The following is a 22013-nucleotide window of genomic DNA, read 5'->3' as shown; positions in this document are numbered from 1 at the left end:
CACAAAAAAACCCCCGCCACAAACTAAAAGCTTCCAAGGAGCCTTAACTTAACTCTCTCCTTCCAATTAACTTAACAAAAAAATAAGTGCTTAATTATTTCTTAACTAATTTTGAATACATAAAAAATACAAACATCCCAAATGTAATTATTTCATTCATCTATTTAATTTTATCTAACTGTTCAATTCTGACTGTTAAATCCTTCGAGAAGAAAATTCAAATGAATATTCACAGATCCACAAAATTGGAGGAGACTTTCAGTTTGCAGAACAACCTGATATCAATTTTAATTTGGAAAACGCTCCACACAAAGACAAGAGAAAAACAATCAATTTAGGTTTAACAAGAGCTGGGGAGTATAGCCTGAGAAGAAGAGTGTGTAGCTCTACATTTATGCATTAAAGAGGTGGGTTCATTCAGACTACATAACAAAGGGAAACCTGTCACATAGCTTGGCTCCCAACTACCTCAATTAAAAATCTCTCTGAGTCGGAGTTAGAGCCTAAGTCAGAGGTCAAACACAAAAAACAGCAATTCAAATATAATGAAAAATAACAAGCTGTTTTTGAAGGTTTGTTATCCGTCAAATCAAAGAGACTGGAGACCAAGAATTGGAAAAGTTCTTTTGGTGTTTTATTACATCAGAGTACGTGACAGTCTGATACACAGTGACTGTGTGTGTACCTGTGCTTGGTCTGCCAGGAAACTGAGTCATAACTACCTGTGCTATAAGGTCATCTATTTACCCAACGTCAAGCATCAAGATGCCAGGTAAGACGTGGAGGCCATGGCAGACCCCATGCAGAGGATATGATGTCATCAGTTTGAAACAGCACGAGCTCAAGGCTGTTACTGTCCATCAAACTCAGCGTCCCAGCTGAGAAGCAGCTCCATGACATTTAAAAAGGCGAGCACAGAGCGAGCATTGTTTTAGTCATAAACAGCGAACATGTCGGATTTGGAAAATATGAGCTGCTATTTAACGACTATAGTTCATTTATAACCACTTCAAGATTTAGTATGTGAGTTTGCTCTAACCAAAAAAAGTCCTATACTGTATGTACATGACCAAGAAAAACATGCATGTACCAATGAAAAGTAGCTTTTTGGGTGCAGCCATTAAAGCGGTGGATCTCTGAGAGCAGCAAAGATGGAAAAAACAAATGTAACTCATGAAGACGAAGCAGGTAGAAGTTTACTTTGAAGTAATAAAAGTCCTGAAGCAAAAGTCAAAGGCACAGGGTGTTGTTGAGGTGGCATTGTGCGGCCTGACACATTTTGCTCGGCTGTCCGCTTGTGTTGGAAACGGTGTGAGACAGGGTGAGGCGAGGGGGGGAAAGGTGGGACGAATGGCAGCCGTGTCACGAGGTGAATACCAGAGCGCACTCATGCATATACACTCTGGGTTTTTTGTATGTGTGTGTGTGTGTTTTGTTTTTTTTTCATATTGGAGCATTCAGACAGTTCAGTCAGACAGGAGAAAGCTGTGTCGAGACAATCCCGCCGTGGCAAGCCTAAATCACACGCAAACCCCCTACACTAGACTAACACACACACACACACACACACAAATACACAGAGGCCTGTGCAGACTGAGGGACATGAATATTTGAAAAAGGAGGTCTGAGGCAAATACTGGAAGAGCCATGGGTCTGGTATCACAAATACATTGTACACATCAGTTATGGACCAGTGAGCTGATCCCGGTGTGTGTGTGTGTGTGTGTGTGTGTGTGTGTGTGTGTGTGTGTGTGTGTGTGTGTGTGTGTGAGTGTGTGTAGTTCACTACTCTCGTTATCTGTCTTTTGCCCATCTACTGTCTATCACTTATTTTCCCCATCCTACCCCCTTTTTTCCCTCCGTCAGTCGCTAATCCTGCATGTGTTGGTGTTGATAACAAACTCAGTGGCGAGGAAAGGCTCGAGGAGATAGAGTGCTGGTTTCTCTTCGCCGCGCTAAGCCAAATGACCGCGTATAGGCACCCGTACACACACACACACACGCACACGCACACGCACACGCACACACACACGCACTCACGACATCGATGCAAGAGTGCTGGATGAGAGTTGCAGCACGGTGACACGAGTCGCACCAATAATGAGACATAGAGACATGACACCCTCGCTCTCCAGGGGTCAAAAACCTCTCTGTCTGTTTCTGTCTCTGGGTTAGAAGTCTCAGAGCCAAATGAATTATTCTTCAATTACTCTTGCACGAGACTCCCATCATCCTTAGGCTCTCCTCCGCTCATTATATTCATAAATCCCCAAATCTCCTCCATGCAGCAGTGATGAAAATTATTATTACAATTTAGACTCATTCTGCGACCCCCACAACCCCATTACCTTTCTTCCCCCAAATCCCCTTCACTCCTGCTTTTTTTTTTTCTTTATCCTTTCTAACAACCCCTGAGACCCAACACACATCAAGTACACACTCACACATTTATACACAGACATCAAGCACACACAAACACATCCACACATACTTCTTTGGTTTGTGCTGGGGGTTATCAGTTTGACACAGGGCACCGTGATTATGTATTTTCTGTGCTCCAGTCAGAGGGAGGAGATAAGGGGCCTGCAGACTACAGCAAAGCCAGACACCACTCATCCTGCATGGGGGGGGGGGGGGGGGGGACCAGAGAGAAGGGGGGCTGGAGTGGAGGGTGTGACCGTGACAGTGAGGTGAAGACCTGTATCTTAACCTTTTTGTGTTTTACCATCCAACCTGGACGGAAGAAAAGGAGAAAAAAGTGGGAAATAACTTCTTCTTCTCTTCTTTTTCCTTTTTTGTCTGCTAAATGTGGAAGCAAGGAATGAAAGTTTGGAGTTTACACTTCAGCTATGAATCACTTAAACTAGCTATAATTACGTTTCGGAGGTGTAGTTGTGAGCCTTAGCACCTGAACTATGGTTACTCCTTCTCCCACCCTTTTGGTCCGGGGAGCGAGGGGGCAACTTGTGGGGGTTTCCGTGCTAGCCAGCGGTGAAAGATAAAAGACTTCAAGCTCAAGACTTCCGTTCCTGCGCTTCGCCAAAAATGGACCTGATGGTAAGAAACTCAACCTGATAGAAGATACCTGCAAGCTGCTGTTTAGACAGACAGGTGTAAAGTGAGGACAGGGAACTGATCCACATATTGTTAACATACAGTGTTTGCATTTTGTTTGTTGATTGAGGTTCTTGTGTCTTTTTTTCTGCATGCTCTCATTTTTATGGCTCGTCCGTGCCTCTCTTTCTATGATGTGTTTATGTAAAGCACTTTGTCACTCGGCCTGTAAGAAGCAATGCACAGACTTTTCACTTGCATGCTATGTGCTCCACTAAGCCAGCGGAATGGATACAACATGTGATTCTGGTTATGGCATTAAATAGCTTCCCTGTCATATAGCAGACTGTTTTATTTGGTCATAAACACGCTGAAACAATGAGGTATTGTCCGCGGTCCAATTCTGCCAAATTTAGAGAGCATTAATCACATGGTCCTAACGTTTTCTCCGGAGAAGAACAACAAAGCCACCAGAGCAGCACGGCTGACTTAATCTACAAGGCCTAAAATCAAGACCAGAAACATCCCAGTTGTGCACATCAGAGAGAACAACGCACAGCTATTACATTCTCCAAATATACTTCTTTTCATCTCGGACACATTCTTCAACAGTCTCTCCATTTGTTATGTCTTTGGCCTCCTCTCTCTTTCTCCCGAGGGTGGGAACATTCACACACACAAAAAAAAAAAGGCTTTCTGAGGCCCACAGTGTCTTAGGGGCAGTGATAGGTCTGATGTATGAGGAGGAGCATTGTGGGTAGGCATGACGAGGAAAAGGGGAAGCCATCAGTGGGACATCTAAGGCTGTGGGGAATGAAGGCTCTCTGGCACCCAGAGCCGCACTCAAACACGGGCTCTGTGATAGAGCCGACCTTGGACTTAATCACTACCAGAAGAAAAGAGCAAACGCTTGACAGGAAGATGGAGAGATGGTGGAAGAGTGTGTGTGTGTGTGTGTGTGTGTGTGTGTGTGTGTGTGTGTGAGAGAGAACGAGAGAGAGAGAGAGAGAGAGAGAGAGAGAGAGAGAGAGAGAGAGAGAGAGAAATGGATGATTGAGGCAGTAAGCAAACCAGGACGGGGTTCAAAAAAGCCTTCCAACGTTGATAAATGGACAGAAACTATGTCAGAAATATGACATGGAAATGTTTCCCTTTAAGTCCCACAAAAGCTGTCAACCTTAAAGTTAGGCCTTCATTTGGCAAAGGAGAATAAGAGACCAGCAGCAAATGCTTCAAATGCATTAATATTACATTTCATGTTTTTGTTCATATTTTTATTGTATGCACCTGTCAATCTAATCTGGAAAATAACTCAAGCTCATAAAGCTAATTGAACTGACGGTGGAAAAGAGTACACAAACATTAGAAAAGGTCAGGAATTGGATTCACCAAAATGCACAAGAAAGCAGGAAAAGAATTCTTATTGCTCAAAGTATCACCATGGCCATCGTATTACATGTCCTTTAGTCTGGGTGGCCATAGTTCATTCTGAATAACTTGATGAAGCTATTTTTTTTTTTTTTTTTGCTGGCATTCACCAAACAGATGTAGCTGAGGATGCAAAGGCTGATTACTAAACTGCAAAGCCACAGACTTTAAGTGAGCGTGTGGGTGTTTATCGCTGTCCCGTTGTGAAACCATCCGGTGTGTTCACCTCAGAAACAAACTAATGGTGCACTTTCCTCCAGTCCCCATATGTCTGGACTTTCCATTGGGACTTACCCAGAGTTCATTGGAAACTTGGTGAAACGAAGGATGAGATCATCCAGCCCCATGCAAAATGTTAAGAAATGTCTGTACAGTAAAAAAAAATAAACTCAAGGTTAGCATAGACCTGATGGAAAAACTCAATAAGCTAGAGTGATAAAATGTAGCCTAATTAAAGAAGACAACAAATACAAATACATGCTGCAGGTGGGCTTTTTTTCTTATTTTTAAACAGCACGTCTTATTTCCTGCCAATGTGTGATGTCTGATTGTGTGTCCCATGACTCCTTTTTTAAACCATCTCAAGCCCTCGCAGACTCATGCACTCCCGCTCTGCACACCTGATGCCATCAGAGTCCGTGAGGAGTCGGTGCTGAGGCTTTAGGGTGGGCCAAAGAAACACAGCGGATTAAAAAAAGGGATGCACAGAGAGAGCAACAGCAACTCAAATCTGAGACAAAGAAAATATATAAAGCGGTAAAGCAACTATTGAAAGACACTGATACTGAACTGTTTTTTTGTTTTTGTTTTTAAGTATATAAAAATCGTCAACTGCAAATAGAAGAACAGGAATAAAATGGTGATACCCAGTTTGTTCAAATGCATTTCCTTGATAGCCTGGAACACATCTAAAGAGCAGGGGCTCTCCTCAGGATGCTTAAGGAGGCCTCACAATAAGACCAAACAGCGACACACGAACACTAAATCTTCCACACTTCCACCTCTGTGCCTTGTCACTGGCTTGACTAAAGGACGAACCCGCTGAAACTGAATTAGGAGTGTGATTAATATCGCCAAAGTGCACAAAGAAAGGCGTATAAAGTTTTTTAAATTAGCTGCTGAGGGAGAGAGAGAGCTCTGGGACACCCACAAAGCCCACTTTCCCATGATGCTTTGTATCCATTACAAAGCCCTGGGATGTGACAAGCCTCATCAATAAAAGTATTATTAATGTCAAGAGCTAACGGCTAAAGTTTGAGCCTCACTCTCAAAACCAACCATAAATAAAAAATGTGCAGAATCTCCCTGGCAGGGGAACAATAAGAACCACATGAGACACGTGTTTGCTCTTAAAATCATCACAGTGTTCGGTGGGCTATTTCAAGCTTAATGTATTTAAATTCAAACAGGAATGGAAGGTGTGTGAGAACTTGTTTAAGTATAAGCAGGCTCCCCTGTCACCCAGCAGAGACCTTGATTTTGCATTTAGTTCCATAACAAGATGATGATTTATCAAACAGCGCCTGGCAATAAATATTGAGTTGTGCTGAAGATCACAGAGGAACCGTACGGCTCCCGAAGGACTGAAACACTGAAAAACCATTAAGAGGAGCATAAATGCAGCAGCTCGACAGAGTACCAGAGCATCTGCATCGAACTCTGCACCGTGGGTGGCCCGTTTCAAACCTCCAGCTCACTTGATTGAGAAAATACGGTTTCAATTGATTTCCTCGTACCCTGATTTGTGAAAAGTGGGTATAAAAAAAAAATATCAATCTGAAATGAGTGTGTCGAAAGAGAGGAGTTAATAAAAGTAATGGATTTTCTTCAATTTTTTTCTGGAAGCTTAAACGTAAAGGATGAGGTTTGGAAGATTATCAGAGAGAGAGAGACAGAGAGAGAGAGAGAGAGTGAGAGAGAGAGAAGTGGGAGAGAATTTGTAATAATCGAAACAAGAGAGCGCTGAAGTCCGTGGATGGCGTGCGGGTCCACGGAGTCATCAGTAATGCAACGATTCTAAACGCCCGAATATGATTTTCAATCGACGCTGGATGGGACCAAGTGGGAATGAAACAGAGGAGGAATCAACAGCTAAACGAGATAATTAATGTCACAGATTATAATGTAGAGGGACAGAAAGAAAGAAAGAAGAGAGAGAGAGAGAGAGAGAGAGAGAGAGAGAGAGAGAGAGAGAGAGAGAGAGAGAGAAGAGAGAGAGAGAGAGAAAGAGAGAGAGAGAGAGGTAGAAAGACATTGATTGGATGTGACTCGTATTAGTCAGAATGAACATGGTCAAAATGTCCAACCTGTCTTATTGTGTTCCAGGTCGATCGTTTGGTCAGAAACAAATATTCATATTTAATTTTGTACATCTTAAGATACCAGTTTAATAAAAGACAAAAGTTCAGTCCTTATGGTCCTGTGAGGAAACAAACGAATGAAACACATGAATACTGATGCCTCTTTTTGACCTTTAAAAACAAATGAGACCATCAGTGACAGGATTCTTTTTACAGTTGTCCTGAACGTCGTTAACCACAGACAAACTGAGCTACAGCACAAGGACATTAAAGAGTGAAGAGAAAAATCTTTGTCCATAGGGGGCGCCAAACTGATGTAAGCTGAATCACAAACTCTAACGCATACAGTCGTTCAAAATCCTTTGACACCAAACAACAACCTCCGGTGTTGAAAAAAGGAAGCCAACGCAAGAGTGCAGAAAACTGCAGATCCTTAAGTGTCCACTCGAGGCTGTCACCAAGAGACCAAGGAGTGACACAAACATCCGAATAAAAAGGCCAGTTTTCACAGCTGAAATTAACGTAATTGGTCTGATTAGTAATTTTCTTCATCAGCAAACACTGTACAAGACGATGTATTTGTTCATTACAGGTCTGTATTAATTGAGTGAAGGATACAAATGCAGATAGTTAAGTGGAAGGATGATTTGATTGATGGGCGGCCGTGACGTAGCGGCCTCAGAGAGAGGCTTAAAACCTGCCTCAGCTCCAGCTCCAGCTATTAGCCTGTAGTCAGGCTGAAAGTTAGAATTAGAAAGCATTTCCAGTTTAGTAATCTGCATGAGTCCCCAGCTGGAACAGACGGGTGATGTCACTCAGGCTTCTTCACAATAAAAAATGTTTCCGTTTAGAGGAAATGAAATTCTCCCCTTAAATTTGGCTTAAGGTTTTTGCTGACCTCGAGTGGTTGACCCTTTTCATCCTGTTGCAGTGACGTAGACATGACAGGGAGGAACCAGACATTGGGACATTACTGTTAAGAGTGTTTGGAGAAGCGAGTCCAATCATTCGTTTGGGATAAGATTGTGTGAATCTGTGATGTCATTTCTTTAGCAGTGTAAAGCTCTATAAGGAGGTTTCTAAAATACTTGTTGGTCACGGTGACCATGAAGCTCATGTTTGCTTAGAGACGTCAACGAGAGCGCGTGTGTGGATCCAGGTGATTTGTGCTGCCCACAAAACACTGAGTACAAAAACCTGAGTTTTCATAATTGCCTTGGCAATGGCCTTTTACATAAACCAGAGGGCAGAATAAAAGAAAACGCCTTGAAATATGCACTCACACCCCACTTTCCGTGACCTTTATGATGTTGTGTCAAGTTGTTTCACATTTCAAAGGACTTCTGTTTGCATCTCAGTCTCATTAAAGGCCAAAGAATCGATGACAAGGTGCAAAGAAAAACATAAAGAAGGTCCTTCCAGACGGGACCCAAACTGCAAATTTAAAGAAGCATAAATATGATCAGAATTATGAACTCGCTCATCTAAACTCCTAAAACTTCACCTTGGTTAATACTCCAATAAATAATAATGAGGTGTGCTCGTTTGTGTGTGTGCGTGGGTGGATGCGTGTGCGTCCACCTCCAGGTATGCTAATGCTGTTATGACTGGCTGCCTTCATTACTGTCTGTCTACAACACACCGGCCAAGGTCAGTGGAGGCTGCGGAGATGATAGGAGGCCAAAAGCATGAGCACAAATTAATCTGCTGTTTAATCTAATAATGCAGCGCTGCATCGGGTGTCTCAGTCCTATTAACACCACTGTAATTGCATTTGAGGAGGAATGGACGCACGAAACCCACAAGGGGACGTTCACACTTGTGAGTACACCCAAGTACATCAAATACAATTCGTATCGTGTTACCCCGAGCACACATGGGTGCAGACGCACTCACATGTAAGAAAGCCCCTCCACATGGATGTGGTGATTAAAAAAAAGGGAAATAAATGAGAGGGGAAAATAAAGGTGCAGTATTTTCTGGTGAGTTGAATCTCAGCAATCATGGTGTGAGTGCATGTGTGTCCGTGTTTATATGGCATAGCACATCTTAAACCAGCGAGCCCTGCTCATTAGCATGGTAATATCCAAACAGCAGGGTGTAGTCAGAACAGCAGCGTATTATTAGGATTCATCTCATTAGGCTTTCATGAGATTTAAAAGTTAACAAGAAATAAGTTCAAAACTAAGTCTTAGATAAAACAAAAAAGTTTATTCTCTCTCTCCCCACTCCTCCAGAGACAATTCACGGCCCCGCAGAAACAGAGAGTTTGAATACAGTAACAGGATTAAAAAGTTTGTTACTCTGCGACTTCTGTTGAGATTTGCCGATAGTGACGGTGAAGCTGTAAACTCGCGTCAAACTCTGCAGCAGCATCACCGCAATCTTCATTTGGATTTTAAAGCTTCTGGTGAGAAACTGTTTTGAGCTGACCTCTATGGACAAATATAACATCTTACGAAACGTACCCCCTGACAAAAATCTTTTCCCCCGTCAAACAGAAAAGAAGGCATCTCTGGCTGCGGGCTGTAAAACCCTTCATCTGACGCTAAGCTGCGGCAACGAGCGTAAAAACAGTACAGAAATGGTCAGTTTTCTTCAGGATGGTCCGGCTTTCCGTCGTTGGTTGTACAGGCTTCAGTATAAATGTCAGCCTGTCTTTTAACAAGTGAAAAGCTTCTCACAGGACATTTTAGCAAACACGCATTCTTACAGCGGGTCGAGGGAAAACTATTTGACGTCTCACACGAATGCATGAAGCTCCTGAGCTGCATGCGTGAATGCAGAAAGCCAACATCAGCCTTACTTTACATAGACTTCTACCTGGCCGACTGTTAAGACATTTTTGCAAGACACTCACAGGGGTGAGTCGATGTGTGAACGGACACATCTGTAAAAATCACCACAAGCGAGTAGGCGGGGCTTCTGATGACATTTCTACCCTGCGACCTTGTATGTACGTAACATCTGCTTAACAGTATGTTCTTTTCCACAAAAACGCTTTGTAGTGTCTGACTCCATTGCTTGGTGATCAATCTCTGTTGGTGTTAATGTTGTTCACTTTAAACATCATGTCCCGCCTACTTCCATCCGATAGTAAAAAAAAAAAAAATCTTCTGCTGTGAGGAAAGATGTGTAAAAAAATGATTCACTCCAGGAAAATGTTCGAGGCAGGCTGTCGTAAGATGTTGTGTTTTTGATTTCCATGACTGCACGACATGTAAAAAAGAGTTTGTGACAATGATGCTTGAATAAACAGTTTGACGCTTACTGCAGTGAGATGGATGACTCCCTGAGAGGTCACAGGGCATCCCATGAAGCCGACAAACTGCAGCTCCGGACAGTTCTCTGCGACTGCTCGCACCGACTGATCCGTCACCTGATGAAAAGAAAAGAGAGGAGGAGAGAACGTTTATATACGTGTCCCAGGAAACAAAGCTCACATTTTAAAGTCACAATTTACTCTTTGCAGGTTGATTTGTTTCACTTCTTCACATTTTCTGACTTCCAGTGTGACCGGCATGGTGAAAAGAGACCTCAAAGATGTGCTTTCTTCTTCTCTGTGTTTGTTTTAGAGAAAGCTTAGCTTGGCAATAATTTGAACAAAAGTCTTATGATTTTTTTTTTTTTTTTCAAAGCTAGTGTGTGTAGACAGGTGCTGTCAGAATCGAGCCTAAATGCTTCCTCCGTCTGTGCAGCGTGTCTGTAGTGTTTTGCGTTTGATGAACAGCATGAGGAAAGAAGTGAAAGCAGGATCGCGTAAAGAGAGGAACAAGAGGAGAAGAGACAAACTAAACAGTTAAAAGAGAAAGTCTGCCAAGCTGCGAAAGCAACTTATGATGGATGTGGCGCTCCCCCGTCATTCAGCCAGCCGCCTACTAACAGCTCATAATGGATCACTGATCAATAAGGAAGCAGAACATTTCCACCGGCTTCCACCGGAGTCATCGATACAGGTATTGATAGCTACTTCATCTCTCTCATCACACTCAACACCGCAACAATATGTGGGAGATTGTTTGTCCCCTCTGTAGGCTTCCTCAGTGCTTCGGAAAACTCCTCATCAATCACAAAGAACCCCCCCCCCCCCACCCCCCCCAGAAAAAAAGAGATGAGAGATGAAGACAGAGAGAAGAGAGAAAGAATTGACTCTGCAATGTGATTAACTCAGGGAACAAAGACACACAAACGTCAAAGAGCACGAGAGAACCGAACACACTTTGTTTCAAGCCTGCCTGTCATTCTTAAATGTGAGATTTAAAAAAAAAAAAAAAAAAAAAAGCAAGTCAGGCAAAAACAAAATCTGAATACATGCAAAAAGCACTGACTGCAGATGGGAGCATAAAAACACAAACTTTACCTTTTCACCTTAAACTGTCTGTAGAAGAGAGAGAAAAAAAGAGTCTGGCAAAGTGAACAAGGATGGAAATCTGAGCTCGACTTGTTTTGAAAACGAGATCAAAAGCAGGACTAAACTGAAATGTTCAGTATGAAATACTGAGAGGAATGAAATCTGGAAAAGTAAACGGCTTAAAAATCCTGAAGGGAAAAAAAAACACATTATGGTATATAAAGACTCAGTCAGTACTTGATTTACAGAATAAACAACATCAACAGGGAACTCAGCATGTTGACACTTCCAACAAATGTATATCATATGTGTATACTTCACTGTCTGTGGCCTTGTCATCAACTTCTACCAACGTCATCCTCAGATAAAGAAAGCTTGCTGTTTGAGCATTCGTAACAGTCTGACAGTTGGATTGTGTTCGTCATAATTCAGAAAGATTTCCATTGAGTGAATTACTGTAGCACTGTCACTCCTGCATGTTGACGAGATAAATAACGTGCTTTAGGGTGGACAGGATGCTGAAGTGCAGGCGTAGAGTTTAGCTGCATAACAGAAATGCTGAACAGTTACTGATATGCTATCAGCAAAAGGAAGGGCAGCTCAGTGATTGTCTTTTCAGTATGTCCCTATAAAGTTTGGAATGTGTTTATTTTGTTTCATATCTGTTAAATCACACACACACATTAAGACATGCACACACACACACACTGTGACTACCCCAGTTGGACGATTCTGAGTTGGGATCTTTACACGTTGTGACATTCATACTGAGGCGAGATGTCACAGGGAGCTAAATATTGCGACTATGAAAATGAACATTAGAAGATTATAGCTAACAGGAAGCTTTACCACATACTCCGATGAAAATGATCTTGCAACATCACTGTATACTGGCCTGAATTATTTATGCATTTTTGGTGCATTGGAGTGACAGCATTACACTGCTTAAACTGAAACCAGACTGACATGAATATGGAGTCAGAGCCTGGTGTGGTAAGAGATCCATTAGAGTCCCTTTGAACAGAATAATAATGACTGAACCAGGACTTGGACATGTAAGTCTTGCTCTACAGGAATCCCAATCACCAATCAACTCACTGTCTCAACCTTGACTTAGACTTGGACTAAATCAAGCCGAAGCTTACTTTAACATTAAAGCTTGTCCACCAAAAAGCTGTGTTACAGAAAAAAGGTTCCCTCGCAACCAGTGAAATAAAAAGGGATGTTTTTGAGAAATAGAAACTTGCTAGGAAGTTGTGTATGGATGCACAGACTCCCTTGTCTTTCTAGTTTCTGAATATATACTGTAGGCTTTAATAAAAAGTTTTAAAAATAAAATAAAATAGAAGCATTCATCCTGGACAAAGTTGTGTTCAAGAGCTGCAGCAGCGTACAGTATTCACTAGCTTTATACAGAACACTTTTTCTTTTTTTGGGGGGGAAAATCAATAACTGGATGCACCTTCAAATTCTCCACCTCAGGTGTGGACCCTCCACACCACCCGTCAACACCCGCAGCAGTCACTAAAGATTAACTGAAGGTGAGTCAGAGCTCCCACTCGGAGACACTGATGCATATGGAACCTGATCTGCAGGGCCAGGTGGAGGTGTGTGTGTGGGGGTGTGTGTGTGTTGGGGGGGGAGATTTAGAGTAGTGGGGGAGTTGTCTTTTTGAGTATAAAACTTTGACTGGGGGAAGAAAAAAAAAGACTCCAGAAGGACCAGTCTGTGCTGAGCAGCTGGCAGGTGAAGTGAGCTGGCCGGAGCTCCTCCAACATGGCCTCTGCCAAAAAACCATCAAGGAAAACATTTTCAGGTTGACTAGCGGTAGAATCAAAAAAAAAAAAAAAAAAAGCTACACACCGCCGCGATCCTAAATCACAACCTTCTGCGAGAGGAGCAAACGCATCACAGCAGAGGTTAGCTCCAGTGTGCAAGGAGCGTGTGGGTGCAGCTCTGTCTGTGTGTTTGCGTGTGCGTGTGTGTGTGTGCGTGTGCGTGTGTGTGTGTGTAGACGTGTGTGTTAAAGCAGAAGAGACAAAAAGAGAGAGAGCAGGTTACACGTTTTACAGCGACTCTCAGCAGGTGAGGGGAGAGAAAAGAAAAAAGTTAAAATCCCAGCAGAGCAGAACAGGCCAGGAGGGCATGTACCGTATCAGATTAAGCTTGTGTATGTGAGAGCGTGTGTGTGTGTATGTGTGTGTGTGTGTGTGTGTGTGTGTGTGTGTGTGTGTGTGTGAGCAAGACCATGTGGGTTTTGCAGCTCAGATGTGTCTCCAACCCACAAACACAAAGAGTCGTCCCAAATTTCTCTCTGTTTCTCCTCTCTCCTCCCTTTTGAACCTTTCACGGACTCTGATTTAAAAATAAGAGGAGAAAAAAAGAAGCCGCGGCAGGGCTTTGGAGGAGAAGTGGCCGGCCAAGTGAGGCCTTAAAGCCTTTTAGAAGAGATCTGCTTTAATGGTCTCTGGGTGAACGAGGTATAAGGTAAGTGGAGGGGGAAAAAAAGTCGAGCTGGAATGGTTGGAAATGCTGCAGTCATAAAGATAGCCTTTGTGTTTGCGTGTGTGTGTGTGTGTGTGTGTGTGTGTGTGTTTTAAAGAGCTGGGCGGTAATTGTTGAGAGTGCTGTGGTGGCAGAAAGAGGTAATGTTGGATGCGAGTGTTTTGTTTTTTTTTCGTCTGGCGGTGTGTTCTTAGAAAACGCTTGGGCAGCACCCAGGGGCCACTTCTTATCCAATAAGGGCATTTAAGCTTGTCAATATCGTCTATCATAAGACTCGTTCGACTCCATCAAACACACACTGAAGAGATGTAAAGAGAGAGAGAGAGAGAGAGGGACCAGAGCGGCTTCATAGACTTTTTTACATTTGAAGCCAGCCGATCCTAGCAACAAAAACAACACAGCAAAAAGAAAAATCGTTCCCTCCTCACATCCTTAATTGTCTTCTTTCCTACTTTCATTCGTTTACCCACAGATACTATCACAGGTGAGGTCGGTTTCATCAGTGAGAGAGGTGGCAGCCAGCGTGTGGAGGGCAGGCACACCGTCATTTGTCTATGTTTAAAAAAACTCTGATAATGATACAGAAACACACACATATACGCCCACACAAAAAACTGATTTATCCCCACAAAATGCTTCCCTGCCCACCCATGAAAAGTAAAACGCAGAACTCTAAAAACTTTTTTTTTTTTCATTCCTTGCCAGCTCTTTCACTGCCATTCGATCCTTGCGAGACCTCAGAACCTGCCGAGCCAAATGGGTGACCGGCCAAAAACCATAAGGGAAAGAGAAATGTATCATACTCAGAATACACTCAGCCTTTCGAGGGGTTACATCTTTTGGTTTCCAGAAAAAGAAAAAAAAAAGTTTGTCATCAAGGAAAGGATGCCTGCCATGTCAAAATCAAGTTTGGAGAGCAAAGTGTTTTTTAGATTGAAGTTATAGGGAGCGTACCAACCTACGAGTTTTGCTGTTTCCTTCACTGTATAAATAATGCAAAAGTTCCACTGTTGTGTTAATAAGTTCAGGGAATAGATCCATGAAATTGAGAGATTATACGACAATAAAATTGCGTGATATCAGACCAAAGTGTCAACTCCTTACACTCTGCTTTCATTCCAAGTCTGTCATTTCCTCAACACTAACTGGTTTCTGTGGAGAAGAGGGATTCGGTTTCCCCCAACCACTTGCTAGAGACCGATGTCTAAAGTTATCATAAATTGACACGTACGAAGCGTTATGACAACATATTGGCTTTGTCTTGGTTTTCAAGACGGATTGGACCCGAGTTGAAAGAAACTGCATTGTCGGAGATATTGGAAATGTCTGGCATCAGTGTGAACTTTCCTTCTCTACAGCGGTAACAAGATGTTTTCATTCTGTTGGTTCTGGCGTATGAAAAAACAAGGATGGACCAGTTGGATGATCAGTCCCACGAGGGACCGAGCGTTACATGCAGCTACTGCTGCACCTCACATGAGGACGTAGGAGAAGACACGTTTCCGAGGACTTTGAATTCGCGCACATAGATGTGTCTCCTCACGCAGAATACACCTGGAAAACACCGGTTACGTTGCCATGGCAGTCATTTGTAAGACAAGTAGAACTGGCGGTGATCTTGGTTGGAATTCAAGAGAAACTTCCTGAGTTGGGTCGACTGGTTAGGTTAAGCCTGATGCGGTTCGTTTAGGTGAATGTAGGATCAAATGTATCCTCTGGTGTTGAAATATTAAGCTGACGTAGTAGTACAAAGAAAACTGCAGTTCCCCGAGTGTCCACTTGAGAAAGCGCTCTTAAAACCAATGTTAAAATATAGCAGAAATGAACATGCTTATAACCTGGTAAAGTTTTTTCTTAATAGCTTATTCCTTCTTAGAACAATGTACGCTTTTTAAGTTCAAAGTTTTGATGATATCAATGCTAAGCCTTCTGTATACATTTGCATACTGTAGCTGGTCTGATTTGTCAGTTGGACAAGCTGGAGGGTTTTGCCAGGAGGCTTTTATTCAGACTTTTTTTTATCTCTGATTAGATTGATCGAAAGTTCACTTTCGTCAGCATTTCCAATATGCGGCCCACGACTGTTCAGCTCCCAAACGCCTCTCAGCTTCAGAATACCCAAGTCTCAAATATCTGCTTTGAACCAGTTTGAAACAAACTACCACTTCACGGTGACAAAGATGTTTAATATCAGCAAAGAGCTTCAATCAATAGGCCTCTGAATATCATGATGTCTTTATGGAAGCTCTCTGTTACTGAAGTACTCAATGCAATTTTACGGATTTCCAATATTACCCATAAACAAGGACGCCAACTGCAGGCCTGCGAGGTGCAAAATTGAAGTGGGACGATTTTCATCAAAGTTCTGTTCTTTCCAAGGTAATCATTTTCTCCATAAATACTCTCTGAGGGGTGATACTGAAGCGGGTTCATCACAGCCTTGGAATAAACACCACACAAAAGCAACAATCTTAGATGCACACACACACACACACACACACAACCCCCAAACTTTGTCTTGTTTTAAAGAGCTCAGATGGGTTGTATTGATGCGAAGGAGTGGTGATCTGGCAAAAATCTAAATGAATACTTATCATCCTCTGTAATATCCGATGCCTGGAGACAAAAGCAACACGGAAAGTCATAAAGTTTTACAACAGCGAGGGAGAGTCTCTTTACTGTGCTGTCTCTGTGCTGATGAGCAGGCACTGTGAGATAAGTGCAAGGCGGTGTGTGAGTGTGTATAGATGAAAAAAGCCTCAGAAGATCAAGAACTAAAGCTGAATCACATTTTCATCAGCAGAAAAACAGAAGTGGGTTTTTCTCACACGGGCTTGGAAAACATGTAGATACAACGATATCTGTTCCTCCCGACTCGAGTGATACAATTATCGAATTGCCTCATTACTTCCCGACTCCTCACAGTAACACTTGTGACACAAACGAGGGTGGACGTCAACGGGAGTTAATCACCAAAGAAGAAGTCGACAGCTGATAAAAAAAAATAGAGAAAAGCAGCAGGAAAAACATCGGACAGCAATGAAAAGAAGATATAAGATGATAAGAGGAGAAACTGACACCAAACTGCAGTGAAGTAATGAGAGGTGTGTGTGTGTGTGTGTGTGTGTGTGTGTGTGTGGGGGGGGGGGATTTAAAAAAAAAAACATAAACCTGCATTTTACCGTACATTCTTCTAGGAATAAGATATTGGGGAATATCAGTGTATAACTTACTTTCAATATATCAGTTCTTGATATTATCTTCCCTATGGCCCACATATTATGTGTTATCATGAGGTTCTAACCCCTTAACTAACATACAGAAATAAAGACACACAAGCGCACACACTGTTAAGTTAGAAATCAGTTACGTTCCAGCTCTCGGGTGTTTTGTTTTCCAAATATCGTATTGTGACTGATCTCGTATCATACCGCACTGTGTCGTGTTGCATCATATTAGAGCTACCCTGAAATGCACACCCCTATTGCTAACAGTCAGAAATGAAGACAAACACACATGCAGCTCTCATGCAGGTCAAGTAGAAAGCTGAGCCTAGACAGATGTGCGGTCTCTGGTCTCCAGCTCTCCAGTGTGATGTTTTTCTTGGCTCTACATACTGTAGGGACCCGTCACATTTATGAGACGTGAGGAGACAGGAGCACAGGATGGATCATGGTGAAAGACAAAGGAGGAAGGAGGAAGAGCAGGGAGTGAGGGGAATGAGAGATTTGCAATCTTTTCATGTTAACATAATGTAACTTGTAGTCTTCTGTGTATTGCCGTGGCAAGCTTGGCTGCTTTTTTCCAGCCTGTTAATCGTCCTGAATATGGATGTGACAGACAGGCAGCGAACAAGACGGCGAGGTGAGCCGACAGGCCAAACAAGCCTTAGGTTTGTGTGTGTGTGTGTGTGTGTGTGCAAGGGAGTACATGAATATGAGAGCGATCTCATCTTATTAGAGGCCTGACGGGATGGGGAGCTGCGATGAGAGCGCTGAATCACCACCGTCTAATCAATCAGTCTAATTAACCAAGCTTTATGAACACTGGGCCGAGCCGAGAAAGAATCCGCCGACACACAGATTAATAAAGATTACCGAATACACTGCAACACGTTCTATTAACAATCCATCCTCGTGCCCATCCAGCAGCTCTGCATAACAAGTTACTTCATCGGCAGTCGCAGGAAATCCTCTGAAACGTATTAGAGCTTCTTCTATCTCCATCAAGTCCTCACAGATTCATTCACACATTCATTTCTATTTGATGAAGCGTTAAGTTCTTAAAGGGACTCAGTGCGTTTCGATCAGAAAATAACTGTGCAACATTTCAGTTTTCTTTGAGCTATAGGACTGAATTGACAGACATGGCCTGACAGTTGGCTAAATCAATTAATGAAGCTACTTTACATAGACATGTGTGTATGTATATATATATATATATATATAAATTAAAATCATTTGCAGGATCTTGTCATCAATTTTAATTGATTTTCATTCTTTTCAGATTCTTCAGAAGGTAAAGAATACAATTTATAAAAAACTTATTAGTGTATTATTTGTTAGTGTGTATTATGAGTCTATATTCCATTTATTCACATTAATATTCATATATTAACATTATCAAAAGAACAACTTATACACCGATTCCCATGTCTGACATTATTTGTCTTCCTCTCTTTAAAGATTTAAAAGGTGCAAACTCATTCAAACATTTAAAGGCACACTATAACAAAAGTACATTTCCGGCCTATCCACACTTTTTTTTTTTCATTACAAGCAACCCCTTCCTAAAGTAGTAAGTTTGAAAAGGTCTGACGTGAAGAACATTAGAAGAGAGTTTAAACAGTGAAGTTTGAAAGCCATCACGGGGTCATCTTTGTTTTCACTCCTACTTGACATTAAGACTGAACAGGATGCTCTTCAACTTGCCCTCACAGAAGAGCCCTGGTGTGGCAGTGCAACAGGTTACAACACAAAGATAGGCAGTTGTTCACTGCCTTTTTGTTCTTGTTTGTAAGTGTTGTAAGTGTGTGTGTGTGTATGAGTCAAGTCCTCACACTGAGCAGACCTTTAACAGCTAGCAGGGGTAGCATGTGCAGGCGCTGTTACTGTGACCTGCCGCTGGGCAGCGCAGACCCGCAGCTGTCAGCGATGACATAACCACTGACTGACTACTCGACCCCCCTTGGTGCCACACTGCCTCTGGACAGTCAGCACAAACACAACAGAAAGTGTCGCTTATCTGTGTGAGAAACCAACAGCTGCTCTCTCCGCTTCTTCAGCGCCATCTTCTCTGCTCTTCTTAACCTCGTAATCTTTGAGCTGTTACATTGTAGCAGAGGGAAAAACAGAATCACAGTTGGAAAAAAACCCCATTAAAGCTCTCGCTGTAACGCTTTTTAGCCAAAGAAACAGCTGACTGAGGGACAACAGCGTTGGGCTAAGCACGTGGTCTTTTGTGACAGCAATAATTCTATCTCCTCTTTGAGGTTGCTTGTTTTCTTAAGCAAATGTGGTATGGGTTAATTCATTTCTCCATTATGTTTATAATTATCATCATCTCAACACCAATTCACTGCTGCTTAACTCGCGGACGTGCATTTAAAGATCTTGTGAGGAACTTTTTGTCCCTCTGGACCAAGTGGTGCATCTTATCTCTGCTGCTGTAGCCTTCTTTAGCCTTTCTTTTTTCACATTATAAAAGTGGAGGTGGCCATGTTGAAGTCTGACGGGTGTTTTGCTCTTCCTCTGACACCCTCACAGAACAGTATTATACGTATAAATATTAGTTCTATTTATTTAATATATATTGATATGAAACAGATAAAGTGTTCAAGTTGTTATTGTCAGAAATAACATTCACAATAAGTCATATAGTGAGACACCGAGTTCAGAAATAGAGAGGGAGGATCACACGTCAGTGAACTGTAACACTCAGGACCTGTGCTGGACTTGTTTGCTTTTGTATTTCTTAAAAATGCTTCACTAATCATTTCTTAACCAGTTAAAAAAAAAAATCGCACAGGAGCTTTAAATTCACATTTTGTCGCTCATTGTTTTCTTGTAATAGTCATCTGTATTCAATTGTCCAAAAAACACAGATTTAAGGAAAAGTCGATTTATGTTTGTAGAATGGAAATGCTGCAGTTGATTAGTTTGAAGAAAAAAAATATATTTGCTGGCAACCTCTTTGGTTAGAAATCACTTGGACTGTTTTATCACATTTTATGGATTAAATGTCAGCCTAAATACCAATCAATTATAAAAATAAATCCTCATTAGCCCTTATTTAAACATCTATCCATGTAAAGAAAAAAAATCTGAGTCAAGTTTTGAAGGAGGAGTATCGTTTTTCACCACCCACCGCCCACCCAGGGATTCTACAAATTTCTCCACTGTGACAAAAAAGCCATAAAATGATCTGGAATAGTCCCTGTATATTTTTTCAGAAATCGAAAGCTGGCTCTGAGAGATGACTATGTTTGAAAAATGAAACTCCCAGGATCAATAGATCCACTTTTCTCCAGCTGTGGCTGGCTCAGACACACTTGGAAACACAAATGAAAATCTATAAGAATCTTGCCCCTCTCCTTTTCTTACATCTCAGAGAAAAAGTAACTGCTACCTACTTAGCATGAATGACTCCGCAGCCCGACCGATCGCAGGGTTGATTGTTGTTTTTAAACAGGAATCCATTCATGTGCCATCTCCTCACTTGACTGACATCGGTGTCAGTCTTGATAACTGGGGAGGACTGAAATCTGCATGGGCGATAGCCAAAGTGATTGATTGCCTCACTCATCAGTACGCTCCACTTCCAACTGAAAAGTACCTGTCATTTATTCAGTGCCTTCAACCGTCAGATCTCTCCAGAGTTACGTTTCTGTGTGCACGCGTGTCATCGAACATACTGGAAGTGTGTGGGCAGGGGGTAAGTGGCGTCTTCTGAAGACCCCTACATAACAGCTTCCAGGAGATGAAGAAGAGGTTTTGTTCTCCGATCGTTTCCCCTTCGGGGTCGATGGAGTTTTGTTGAGTGTCAGACAGAAATCACAAGCGACAGCGGCGGAAGCGAGAAGACATACTTTACTCCTTTAAATGCAAAATCATTAAACCACATCGTCAAAACCGCTCCGACAGTCCTCTCCAGGGGTTTCAAACCCCAGTGCGTTCTTCTCCCGAGCATCGTGTCGATAGTTCTTTGTTGCATGTCTGACAGAAATCAAAAGCCGGAGGATGCGTTTGACTTCTTATGGAAAGTGATAACTGTCATTACAGCACAGCGTCAAAGTCCTCGAATACTCTCCTGTCTATTTTTTTTTTAAATCCCAAAGTGCTCTATTCCTGAGCATGAAGTATTCACAGAAGGACTTGTCTTCAATATGAGCTCTGTGATTTACAAACACATTCTCTTGCCTTAAGGAAAGCTACCATAAAAAAAAATAATTAATTGTCATACTGACAGGTGTGACTGTTCAATAGTACCAGTGACAGGCAAACAGAAACACAAGGAATGGCCATGTGAGTCATAACGCCATGGTCCTCAGACATGGGTCCTAATTGCTGTTTCCACAGCACACAACTGTATTTTTGTATCTTCCTGATGATAATCTGATTTCAAGCTTTGGAAGAAAGGTTGGCTGGTTTTGTTGCTGTGAATGTCTCCGTAGCATCCAAACGCTCCTGAAAGCAGCAGAATCTCCAGCAGCTTGAATGGTAGAGGAAAAGTTCCGCTTTTAAAAGGATGTACAAACCGACTGAACTCGATAACGATTTTGCAAAACAACCACAAAAGACAGCAATTTCATAACAACAACAAACTCCCTGTTCTTTGTAGCCTCTTTCAGGGGAGCCAGAGAAAAGGCATTATTGGAAATGCTACTTCAAAACCCATTCACTCTGCCTACAGCAAGCCATCAATTTTGCAGCTTGCCCCTCAGCTTGTGTTTCTGAACAGCACAGCACACGGAGCATTTGTCTACGCTCATCAGCTGTTAAAAGCTGGCTCCGACTTTTGGACTAATAGTAATTACTGATGTTTCATTTGTGAGTGGAATTAAAAGAAAAGAACCCCAGACAGGTGAAGCAGAGTAAGACCCTGATGAAAGAGGAAGGAACTATTTTACTTCATGGAACCCCGTTAAGAGGAACCTTTTCAGCTCTTGCTTCACCGTAGGTACCGCAGCTGTGTGAATGCAAAAAAATAAAAAAATAAAAAAATGACTGCCAGATTTTACAGAGGATTTTATACTTAGCTGTATCTTGGTGTAAGATGTAAACTATACCTTGTGAAAACATGGGAACTTTCCCAGCTGGTGCGACACCTAACATGTAGTAATGTAATGTAAATGAGTGAGTAGAGTGTTGACTGAC

General features: G+C 42.2%; 1 protein-coding gene across 2 annotated transcripts in view; it reads right to left on the bottom strand.

Moving 5' to 3' along the window:
* Window positions 1-22013, bottom strand: part of fbxl17 (F-box and leucine-rich repeat protein 17) — a 220849-nt gene that overhangs the window by 139052 nt on the left and 59784 nt on the right. For both annotated transcript variants that reach the window (XM_079346507.1, XM_079346506.1), the window contains exon 7: window positions 10054-10161. In XM_079346507.1, the coding sequence (XP_079202633.1) occupies window positions 10054-10161 (108 nt within the window). The remainder of the gene's footprint in view (window positions 1-10053; window positions 10162-22013) is intronic.

Source organism: Symphodus melops (assembly GCF_947650265.1).
Source record: "Symphodus melops genome assembly, chromosome: 1".
Lineage (NCBI taxonomy): Eukaryota > Metazoa > Chordata > Actinopteri > Labriformes > Labridae > Symphodus > Symphodus melops.
The sequence above is the reverse complement of the archived record's forward strand: the minus strand, read 5'-3'. Positions and strand labels throughout refer to the sequence as shown.